Source organism: Rhinolophus sinicus, chromosome 17 (assembly GCF_057876585.1).
Source record: "Rhinolophus sinicus isolate RSI-liver-muscle chromosome 17, RSI-T2T, whole genome shotgun sequence".
NCBI classification, from domain to species: domain Eukaryota; kingdom Metazoa; phylum Chordata; class Mammalia; order Chiroptera; family Rhinolophidae; genus Rhinolophus; species Rhinolophus sinicus.
This window is the reverse complement of record NC_142517.1, coordinates 183438896-183450950: the sequence shown is the minus strand read 5'-3', so window position 1 is coordinate 183450950 and position 12055 is coordinate 183438896. Positions and strand designations below refer to the sequence as shown.

The following is a 12055-nucleotide window of genomic DNA, read 5'->3' as shown; positions in this document are numbered from 1 at the left end:
TCTGTGGCTTGAAAGTAACATGACCTGGAGAGAGAGCTACTAAAATTACAACTATAAACTTAGTGTACAGATAATAAAATTGGGCTTTTACCTTGTATGAGTTGGGAATCAGTATAGGTATTTAGACATCCAAGTCCTTCCTATATTCTTTATAAGCTTAAATTAAGGAAACTGGTTGATTATAAACTTGTTGGCAAGAAGAGGTACTGAACTTGAATTTCACAAATGCTATCTTTCCTAACAGCCTGGGGTTCAACATTGTGCTTTATGGTTTGGGTTCTAAGAGAGATTTACTAGAAAAGTTTCGATCCACCATGCTGCGAGATTCCATTCATGTTGTCATCAATGGCTTCTTTCCTGGAATAAATGTGAAATCAGTAAGTTTCAGAAATGTTAAAAGGAACATTGTATCTCCTGCCAATCTACCACATGTTAATGAGGATGCTACTTCTCATTCTGGATCATTCAGTTTGTTTTTAGCCTTCACACTAGTAGGCTTACATAGTGCTTAAGAGCATGTGTTTGGCCTCAGAGGTTCCAGTTTTGAATCCCCATCTTTGAATTTCCTACTTTGTAACTGACACTGTATTAGATCTCAGGGAAAGGTTAGTTAGCTTTGTGTACTGCACCAAATATTAACAGTACTTGTCTGAAGGACAGGATTATGGGGGATTTCAATTTTATTATGCTTTTATGTCACTTTGGTACTCAAAAAATAATAAAAATGTGATACTTTGTAGTTTTATAATATATTTATAGATCATTTTTACTCCAAATGCTCATCTCCATCATTTGAAAATTAAGTTAAACCTTGCGGGTGCTAGATATTAACCGATGTAGTACTCCTTTCTAAAAGTGTCCTTAATGTTTATGTCCTGTTTCCTTTGATAAATTTAGTTTTCTAATGTTTCTTGTATTGTTGGTTTTTTTGTTTTTTGTTTTTGCTGCCCTCTTATCTTTACTTCAGTGCAGTTCTTCCCTGTTTCCTTTCTTTTAGCCATAAATTATGCAAAAAATATAGGTATACCTAAGTACCAGCAGAATTTTTTAAAGTGATTTTTCATAGTTGGTGGGAAATCCAAATTCATTTTTAACTTATAAAAAAGAATTGCTTTGCTAGCTGTATTTATCATATATGACAGAATAAGTTGTAATTGATGTACCTCTTGCACTTTTGTGATATAGATCCTGAATTCTATAACAGAAGAAGTCCTTGATCATATGGGTACTTTCCGCAGTGTCCTGGATCAGCTAGACTGGATAATAAACAAATTTAAAGAAGGTAACATGAAGTAGATGCTCTAGTTTTAGGGTGAAGCTAAGCACACTTCGACTTATTTGTGTCTTAGTACACAAAAATGATGGTTATTTCAATAATGATTCTTCTCTCAGTGCTGATTTTGATTTCTCTAAAATAATTTCTTTTTTCATTATCTGTGCGATTTTTCTGTGAACTTCACTAGTTACCTTACACTTATTCCTACTAGCTGGAATTTGTATAACCCAAAGCCTCTTATTTCAGAATAATTTTCAGGTTTCTCCATGAGTGTTAAGTGCCTCCAATTGATTAGTACACCTTTGTCTGATAGTTTTATATTGTTCAATATTTTCATGAAATATTCGTATTTATTCTGAGTAAATGTCACTGCATTTCAATAATTTTATATACTAAAATCTGGAATGGAAAAACTTTTTATTCTTTTGGTGTGAATGTTTTGGTTATGTGAGCATTTCAAAAAATTAGAAATAAAATTATTTAGGCTCTAACAATTGTCATTTAATTATTGCTTAAGAATTGAAAGGAGTAACTGGTTATGCTTAACTGATTTGATGGATAATTTTGGTATTGTTTGTATGCTTATTAAAATAGGTGCCTAAGTCATTTCATATATATGTACATATTTACTATATATGTAGTATATATAATACATATTATATACGATATATAATGTCATAAATGTACATATAAAAATAATTTATGTAAATATATGTTTTATGTACAGGTATGTAAAATATGTGTTTATATAATTATATAATTATAATTTAAATAATATATTCATAATTTTAATTATATCTAGTATAGTATATAGACTATATTTTTATATGTAAAATCTATTTTCTATTTATATATAATTTATATGTTTATATATATAATTGAAATACTGTTAAATACTGTTAACTGTGTCTCCTAGAATTCAAGGAACTTGGACTTTCAAAATGTATCACCTCAGAATATTTCTCATTATATCGTCTCTCTTATCCTCCTACCCTCCCAGTGCAAGAGAAATTTACTTATTCTGTCTAAAGGCTCACCCTCCTTCATAAAGGCAAAATTTCCCATTTCTTACCAACTTCTGAGAGACTTAACAGTGGATTTTAAACACGTATAGACTTAATTTGATCTTAGGAAAAGAATTTACCTGATTCTACTGCCCTTCCACACTATTTTATTTCCCTATTTCAGTGATTTTAGAGTTTTTGAAGACATGTCCTGCCTTCTACTTTTTACCTATTTCTTTCTTAATTTCTTGCTTCTGTGCTACCTGAACTGTATGCTTGAAGATCATCTATAATTTCCTTCTTGCTGAACACCTTGACCTTGGTTCGTTTTTGTTTCTCTTAATTGCTATAGTATTTGATGGTGTTGACAGCTCCATCTTCCAAAATTCTTCCTTCATTGACTTATGACATTTTGCTTCTCTCACTTTCCTTATTCCTTGAGCAATATTCTAAGCCTCTTCCCCCTCCTTTTTGTTTTGGTCTCCTTTGGCTTTTGTCATAATCAGGGTTTTCTGTATTAACACTTAATGCATAGTGAGAACTCTCTTTTTGTTTTTTTGGCGTTTCTCTTCCACTTCCACCTTGCAATTCAACATGCACAAATTCACTTCCAATCCAGTTATGCATCTTGCCATATTTCCTCTCCCTTATTAAAACTGCTTTATGGTCTGATTCAAGTGCTAACCATTATAGTTAAAACTGTAACCACTCCAGTCCCTATTGATTTCCAATGAATAGGGAAATCATTGGAGTGACTGACATACCTTCTCAAATACATTGCATTTTACTAAGCAATAGTTATTTTGTCCTATAGTACTTTGATATATTCTTTAATCCATAGGCATTGTGTGTAGTAAGGATTTCAAAAATATTCATTGAAAATAACTGAATTCTTGTTACTTTTAGATTCTTCTTTACAACTCTTCCTTCTCATCCACAATTTGGATAGCCAAATGTTGAGAGGTGACAAAAGTCAGCAGATTATTGGACAGTTGTCATCTTTACGTAACATATACCTTATAGCATCTATTGATCACATCAATGCTCCTCTCAGTAAGTTAAATATTACTGTTTTTCTTTCTTGAGATATCAGTCTTATAAAATTAATTTTCTTAATGGTGAAAGTCACATTTTTATTGTTTTTCAGTAGTTTTCCTTTGTTGCATGTTTAAAAACACAGGTTGTCAAAAAATATAGGTGTCCTCAATCTGATTTAGAACATAATTCTTGAAAATAAAAATTCAGATTCTAAAGGAGGTGTTTAACCTAAAGCTTCATGAAGGAGAGGAGACCCAACTATTATTTTGGTCTTTTTTTACTCTTCATGGTATTGCAACATTTATTTTTTGCAATTTAACTCAGAGACTAATAATCCTACAGAACAAAATATTAAACTGTTACATTTTTAAGAGAATGCCTTGGTAGTGCTAATATACTTTAACTTTTTAACTTGTATTTAATATACCAGTAAAGATTGAAATGTTGATTGACAGCGAACTTAGATTGTTACGTACTGATTTTCAATGAGGAAATGGCAAAAAAGAAAATTTTCAGGATTAATTTATTTACTGCTTTCTCATTCTTTCCTAGACTCTAGTAACATGACAATACGAAAATAATTAGTAATTTTTGTTTCTTTGATCATGTGCTCTAGTGTGGGATCATGTAAAGCAGAGTCTTTATAACTGGCTCTGGTATGAAACTACTACATATAGTCCTTATACTGAAGAAACCTCCTATGAGAATTCTCTTCTGGTTAAACAATCTGGATCACTACCACTTAGTTCCCTAACTCATGTCTTACGAAGCCTTACCCCTAACGCAAGGTAAGAATGAAAACTATAGTTTCTTTTTTTTTTTTTTAACTCTATACATTTTAAGACATGCACTACTAGGTTTTAATGGCAATACTAAAGTTCCTACTTAGTCTGAAGGATTAAGAGAAATAGTAGTAATAATAGTTGCCAATACTGGGTTATGCAGTAATCAGTAGTAATTTACCAAATTGCCTAATAACAAAGCAGAATACCAACATTTTTTATTTCCTAATAGATTTTTGTATTTCTGAATAAGATTATCTCAGTAATCAGTGTGGAAGAAAAAGCAGAATTTTGATGGACTTTACTTAATTTTGATGGTTCTTTTAATTACATATGACCATTATGATTCAAACACGGGTCCCTTTACATAAAATACCTCATTTAATCCTCATAACCACTCTCAGGTAGATAGTAAAGGGCACTGAAGTTTTGATGCAAATCTACTGGGTTCCAAAGCTCATGCTTTTAAACACATTTCTATTAATGTTTCCAGTGGAGCAGCCTAACCAAGAGCCATATCTGAATTAATAAAAGCTAAGAAAAGTTGGATATTGGGGCGGCCGGCTAGCTCAGTTGGTTAGAGTGTGGTGCTCTTAACAACAGGCTGCTGGTTCAATCTCCACATGGGCCACTGTGAGCTGCGCCCTCCACAACTAGATTGAGACAACTGCTTGCCTTGGAGCTGATGGGTCCTGGAAAAACATACTTTAGTATATGTGCTGCCAAAGCGAGCATGGAAAAACATACTTAAATAAATGTTTAAAAAAAAAAGGAAAGCTGGCTATAGCATAAGCCAGCAAAAAAATAAATTATATGAAAATTAACCTGTTGAAAGAGGGTTTTAGTAGCAAACTCCCCCTAAAGTATAGAATTCTAGAACTATATTTAACAAGGAAGTGTTGAAACACAAAAAACCTGTTGAGAACAGATAATTGAGATTTGAATAGATGAAAAGAAATATTGCGTTTTTGGATGAGTGGACTAAATATAGATGTAGCAATTCCTCTCAAGTTAGAAATGTATTAGATTTACAAGTTAATCAAAATGTAATTGATTTTTTTTGTTCTTTAAATTTGACAAAATTTCAAAATTTCTTAAAGTACAAGCAGGTAAAACTAGCAAAGACTATTTTTTTAAGAGCAATGAAAGGATACTTCTGGTCCAGATGGCAAAACACTTTCATACTTTAATTCATCTCCTTTTGTGCCTCACTGCATAATAGACAAAAACCAACAAAAAATAAAAAGATATAGCCTGGTTCAAAGTATGAACAACTCAATGAAACAGAATCATAAAGCAGTGAGAGAGTTGAAGCCACAGTCCAGTTGTGTTCTGGATCTAGAAGCAGCATTGGCAACCAGGAGTTTGACTTATGTGGGGTAACAGTAGTGTGACACACACACACACACACACACACATTTGTATGAATAAAAGTTTGAAATGTGTGGATATGAAAAATTCCCAATTTAGGATAGTACTGACCCTGAAAAAGAAGAGAGGTGAATAGATAGGAGGCAGGATACATAGGAACTTAACAAATAGATCTTGGGTTTTTTTGTTAGCAATTTCTTTTCTGTTTATTTATTTCTCTTTGGTTTTTTTTTTAAAGCTTTTTGTTTTGTAATAATGGCAGATTCACAGGCTACAAAGAAATGTATAGGGAAGCCTCAGAACCTCTTTCCCAACTACCCCTCACACCACAGTGCAGTATTAAAACCAAGAAACTGACACTGGCATGATCCATAGTTCATTTAGATTTCACCAGCGATAACATGCACTCATTTGTGTGTGCGCACTGCAGTTTTGTCACATGTGTGCCTTTGTGTGACTGTTAATACCACCATAATGAAGATATTCAGCTGTTAACCACCACAAGACTCCCTCTTGTTAACTCTCAAATGCTAATGAATGTTGTTACTTTATAAAGCTGTTTTTGTACACTTGAAAATAAGATTAGGGTTGCATTAATATTGAAAAATGTACTAAATGGGTATCTAATCAAAATTTTTGATGGAATTGTGAACAGAAAGTCTCCATTCAATTTTACTGCTACGCTTACTGCTAATGGACTGTTGCAAATTACTACATATGAAGTTGGGGATCCATGTAATATAAGTACTCCCAACATTAAATATGACACTGACTGTTCTAATGCAAATATTTTTTAGTTTGGCATACCTAAATGTTTGGGTGCTACCCTTCAACACTTTTTAAAAAATTTATTTAAACTACTTTGAAATTTTGGATCATTCTGCAAACTCCAATATCATTTAGTTTTTACTTAGTATGAATGTCACTGATCAAAAATCTTAACCAAAATTAAGTTGTGGAGAAAATTAATGGCAATTTTCTTTAATATGACCATATTTTTAATAATTAAAATTGGAAGTAAACATCCAAAACAGGGAAATGGTAAGTTTGTGGTACATGATGTCATAGGTGAACAGCCATTAAAAATTGTTTAGGAAGAGTTTTTAAAGTCTTGGAAGAATCAGCTAAGTGAAATGATGAGGTATAAAATGGTGTATACCATATATAAATGCATGAATGTATGTTTCCACGTTGCCTTTTCTACAAAGATTTGAGAAAGCAGCATACACAAATATGATCTCTGCATCAGAGGTTAGTGGTTGTTATTTTAGGGCTGTGGCATGGCTATTTTCCTCATTAGATTTTATTATATATTCCAAGTTTTCTATAGTGAACTAACCTATGGTCTAAAAAGAAAATACTCCTAGAGTTTCCTTTAAAGGAAGTAAAAGAGCTTCTCCTTTTTAAGCAGGCCAGGATATGATGTTCCTTAGAAAAAGGAACAGGAGCTAATACAGACAGACCAAGTATTTCACATTCTCTTCTTGTATTTTACTACTAGCTGTTATCTTTTGATGTGAATTTAACATTCTGGATTTGAATTCCTGTTTGTTTTTTTCCTTAGGGGGATTTTCAGGCTGCTAATAAAGTATCAGCTGGATAACCAGGATAACCCTTCTTACATTGGTATCCAATATTTATGATATTAAATTGTGTGACTTTTTCTTTCACCCCTTAAATTCCTTTTTCTGGAATCTAATAATAATAGCACTGCAGTTTTTCCACAGCAGTGAATAAATGGTTTGCTCTGTGATCAATGTGTCTGCCACATGCCAAATTTTCAAGTGGCCCTACAGATGCACTGCTGAACAGGCTGTTTGCCAATGCAAATTGAAAGACAAACCTAGCTTGTTTTTTAAATTGCTTGTGCTAACTATGGATGTGTATCTACCAATTACATATATTTCACACACTGGGCATCTTAGGAGATGGTCTTCCCTTTGAGTAAAAACAATGTGTTAATTTAAACAAACATTTTAATAATCATTCAGTTCTCATAACTTACTGATTCCCTCTTTAAAAGTCAACTTTATTCACGCTGTTTAAAACTGCCCACAGGATTACGTTATACTTTGTCATACTTGAATATTTTCAACCAATCGGTTCTCTTTTAAAAATACAAGCCACAGTGTATAATACCTAAGTATTCTCTAGTTTTGCTTCTTCCAGAGGCACTTACTTTTTAAAATCAATACTTACTGCTTTGGCATACTGTGACCATAGCACATTGTTTCTGTGTTCTTTGGTGTGGGTATCCACATATGGGGTCATGTCTTAAACGCTGACTTATATCCACATCTCCTTTTGAACTCTCCAGGACTTTCTTTTCAAGATTTTTATCAGCAGTGTCGAGAGGCATTCCTCGTCAATAGTGATCTGACACTTCGGGCCCAGTTAACTGAATTTAGGGACCACAAGCTTATAAGAACAAAAAAGGTAAGACTTTGCTGTTGTAGCACGATACACAAGTAATAGCTGTCTTGTTTACTTAAGGCCAAGTATCCCTTTGACTCAGATATGATTATGAAAGTGAGGTTCCATGATGGATCGATCACAAGGATCCATTAGGCAACGTGCCATTTGAGTTCTATAGAAAGAGACAGACAGAATTACTCTTTCAGAGTAGAGCAGAAAACCTAACAGTTCTAGTCCAAAGTAATAGGCCATTCGAAATGTATTAGGAATCCAATAGTTCTACTCCTTTCTCCCGCTTTTCCTCTACCCCATTCGTTAATCTGGTCTGTGTTTATTGTGTGCTAACTATATATCAGATATTGCACTAGGTATTAGGATACAGTAATAAACAAAATCTTTTTCTCATAGAGCTTAAAGTCTAACGGAGGACATGTACATTTGTTGAATAATCACACACATGTAAAATTTTACCTGTGATTAAGTCCTGTGATCACAAGGTACATGGTTCTCAAAGAGCATATTAAAATAGTTGGATTGACCTAATTATGGATATCAGAAGAAACCACTTGAACTGAGAGCTAAAGGAAGACCTAGTCAGATAGGAAGGGAAGAGCATTCTAGGCAGGAACTGCATGTAAAGACACCCTGAAACAAAAAGGAAGCCAGCATGGCACAAGATGAGCCTGAAAAGACAGTGATGTAAGGGCTAGACCATGCACAACTTTAGGTCAATGAAAAGATTTTTATCCTTATTTAAAACTAATGTGAAGGCATTGAAAAAATTGTGACTCTGGTATCAGAGTGCAGTGGGACAGAGTGGGATGGGAACCTACCACAAGTTAAGGCACAGGGACCAGCAAGGAAGGTGTTAATAGCCCAGATGAGATGACAGTAACTTGGTCTAGGGTGAAGAGAGAAAAATTGCTGGGTTCAAGGTGTACTTAGGAGGCAAAATTGACAAGAATTGATGATAGATTGGATATGGGAGCCAAGGGAAAGGAAAGTGTCAAGAGTAATTCCTGGTTTCTGGCTTGCATAACCAGATATATAGTTCTGAGAAGCCAAAAGAGGGAGACTGACAGTATCTGTTGGATTTAGGAAATGGAATTCCTTGGTGGTCTAAGCAAAAACTCTTTTAGGATCGTTGGGTGAGAAACTGGAAGAGCAAACTTTTGGGGAAGAATAGATCATGAGTTGTGACCTTGTATGTTTGGACTTAACTCTGTTGAGGTCCCTTTGAGATTTCCAAGTGGAGGTGTCACCTAGGGAGCTGGATTCCTGCAACAAGAATGAGAGGGAAAGATCTGGGCTAGAGATACAAAGTTATGTATGAGTCCTGTGTATTTTGGTTGTAAATGAAACCAGGCATTGGTGGGACTACATATAGAGAGATTATATACAGTGAGATTAGAGAGCCAGGGGTTAAGACTAGAAGTGTGACATTTAATGGCCAAGTAAAAGAAAAATCTTTTACTTGGTGAGAGAAACAGCCAGAGAGCCAGCAAGAAAACCAGGATATGACATCACAGAACCAAGAGAAGCATGTTTAAGAAAGAATAGTCAGCAGTGTCAGGTGCTTCTGAGAGGCCAAAAGAGGAAGATTGACAATATCTGTTGGATTTAGGAAATGGAATTCCTTGGTGGTCTAAGCAAAAACTCTTTTAATGACAGGATAATGGTGGCAGTAGCCAGGTTGTACTGGGTTGAGTGAAAAGTGAGGAAATGGAGACCACTATAGGCAACGCTTCTGGAAAGGAGCAGAGGTTTGGTGATAGTTGAAGAATGAGGAATCTAGTGAGTTATTTAAAAATCAATGGAAAGGATCCAGTTGAAATGGGAATTAAAGAACAGAGAAATCAATAGTGTACAATTTTAGAAAGAGCAGGAGGGTGAAAAAAACAAATACCCACCTACTCACTTTCTAGTCTTTTCTCCACTATAAAGTGGTTTAACTATAAACTGTATTTAAATAGATACACATGCCTGTGTGTCCTTTTCCCTTTTTATACTTCTGTATTTATATAAAATATTAAGTCCTTTTTGTTTAACCTACAATAGGATTCAAATATGTCTCTTATGAATGACTAATGTCCAGGGTATTCTTACATCTCGTAGGGAACTGATGGAGTGGAATATTTATTAATTCCTATTGACAATGGAACATTGACTGATTTCCTGGAAAAGGAAGAAGAGGAGTCTTGAAGCTATCCTTTACTCCTGAATCTCCTGTGGAAGGTTGTTATAATCCAGCTGCCACGCCTCTAAAGTGTTGTGTTCACATCCAACATTAGACTTTTTCCAGCGTATAAGAGTTAAAATTGGGAGGGGGAATGTCATCATTTTAGAACCTTGATTAGCCTGGCTGGTGTACCATCTCTAGTACTATGCTATGCAGTGATCCTCAAGTTGGAGAAAATGTGCCTTTCATTCTTTACCTCTCTGGAGACTTCTTGTTGGAATGAACAGTGTGCTCAGGGACTATCTGGAACTGGATGTTTGTGAATTCTTTTATACTAGAGATGATATGACTCCTAAGTTTTTGAGGGCCTTTTAACACTCCCAGAGCTGTTTGCAAATGTGCTTGTTCCAGAGTGTGGAAGTACAAAGACACTGGCATCACGTAAATCTGCTTTCTTAGGTTCTGCGTGTCAGACAGAAAGGCAGATCAGCTCTTACTGTTTCTGAAATGGCTTAACAAAAGGTGTAAGACGGGAAAAGTAGGTGATCCCACACTCTGCTTTGGGATTTAGGCTCCATATTGGTAGGTGGGAGGGGATATGATACTATTCAGTTAGGATAATGGGAAAAGCCTGACAAGTATATAGTGTGTATACCCACCCTAGAAAGCACATGAACAATAAATAGAACATGATATTCAGAACAGTTAATGTCTGTGCCATCACCTTCATGATACAAGTGAAAAGCCAGGCTAGAGAAATACACTCCTGAATTACATTTTAGTCATTATTTTCAAGACTACAGAAAATAAAAATTTAATTATTCTTGTATATCAACATATTTTTCTTGTCTTGAATAACATGCAGATAAGTAGCATGTTAATGACTGGCTTTAAAATTAATCTTGATTTATCAAGTACACCTAAAACTCACTATAAAACATTTCATTTTTTTCTTCAAGTGACAATTTCAAGCCTCCTAAATATTTTTCTTAGGAAAAAGGCTAACCTTGGCCACTGTAGTCAGCTTATCGTCTTCACATACTCCCTGAAATACTATATACTTGGAAGTGAAATTCTTCATGAAAATATCACTGTAATAAAGTATGTACGGCATCAGCATTTTTTCACTCATTTCTTACCTTGTAAACCCCTTTTATGAAAATATTTCCCAAAATGCTGAGTTTTTAAATCATTTCATTGTGGCGTATAATTTGTTAAATCCATGTGTTAAGGGTTAGTCTTACATATTAATCAAAATATTTAAAGAAATTGTACATGATTATGATTCTAAAAAATTTTAATTGTACCAAATGCTATTCAGTGAAAAGTCAGTTTCCTTCCAATTCCCTGATCCAATCTCTTAGGCAACCACTGACAGCAGTTTGTTCTTCCAGAGGTATTCTGCGTACATGTTAGGGTTTTTGGTCTCTGTTTCTCCTTTTAAAAATACAAATGATGGCATATGATATTTGCTGGTTTGCACCTTGCTTTTTTTGGCTTAAGATAATCTAGTTTATAATTATAGTATAAAAAAGTATACAAAATAATCTAATGTGCAAACTTTACATTTGCCCTTAAAAATATCTACTGGTTTATTTTTATAATTTTTTGTCTATCCTATTTGCAAGCAGTATATGTCAGTAGTCTTTATTATTAATAAATAAAAAGCCAATTTGGATAGAATCACTCTTTTCATTTATAGTAGTTCTTTTGTGTGTGTGTTTTTTTTTAACTAAAATCATCTTGAAGTGCCTCAAAAATTTTGGGTGCATCTTACAGATCTGATGAAGATTGTAGCAGAATTATGTGCTGTTCTTTAACTTGTTTCAGTATCAATGTCGTTAAGCTCTAACTAGAGTTTGACTGATAAGACTCCAATTTTTGCTGTTACTTGCTTCTGGCAAGACTGAACAGACCTGAAACCTTGAAAGATTCTTCTGGCTGCTCTTAATAAAATTGCTAAATAAACGGGCCAAAAAAGGCATAAGGG

General features: G+C 34.1%; 2 protein-coding genes across 3 annotated transcripts in view; one reads left to right on the top strand and one right to left on the bottom strand.

Annotated features, from left to right (window-relative positions):
* Positions 1-11751, top strand: part of ORC2 (origin recognition complex subunit 2) — a 37555-nt gene extending 25804 nt beyond the window's left edge. The window contains exons 12-18 of the mRNA XM_019726767.3: positions 245-377; positions 1186-1282; positions 3187-3333; positions 3935-4106; positions 7036-7097; positions 7789-7907; positions 10002-11751. Coding sequence (XP_019582326.2) covers positions 245-377; positions 1186-1282; positions 3187-3333; positions 3935-4106; positions 7036-7097; positions 7789-7907; positions 10002-10088 — 817 coding nt within the window. The 3' untranslated portion in view covers positions 10089-11751. The remainder of the gene's footprint in view (positions 1-244; positions 378-1185; positions 1283-3186; positions 3334-3934; positions 4107-7035; positions 7098-7788; positions 7908-10001) is intronic.
* NIF3L1 (NGG1 interacting factor 3 like 1) overlaps positions 251-12055 on the bottom strand; it is a 25470-nt gene continuing 13665 nt past the window's right edge. Inside the window, exon 7 of one of the 2 annotated variants that reach the window (XM_074339875.2) lies at positions 251-357. In XM_074339875.2, the coding sequence (XP_074195976.2) occupies positions 332-357 (26 nt within the window). In that variant the 3' untranslated portion in view covers positions 251-331. Of the gene's footprint in view, positions 358-7891; positions 8059-12055 lie in introns of those variants that run through there. The other variant, XM_019726771.3, reaches the window with a different exon arrangement.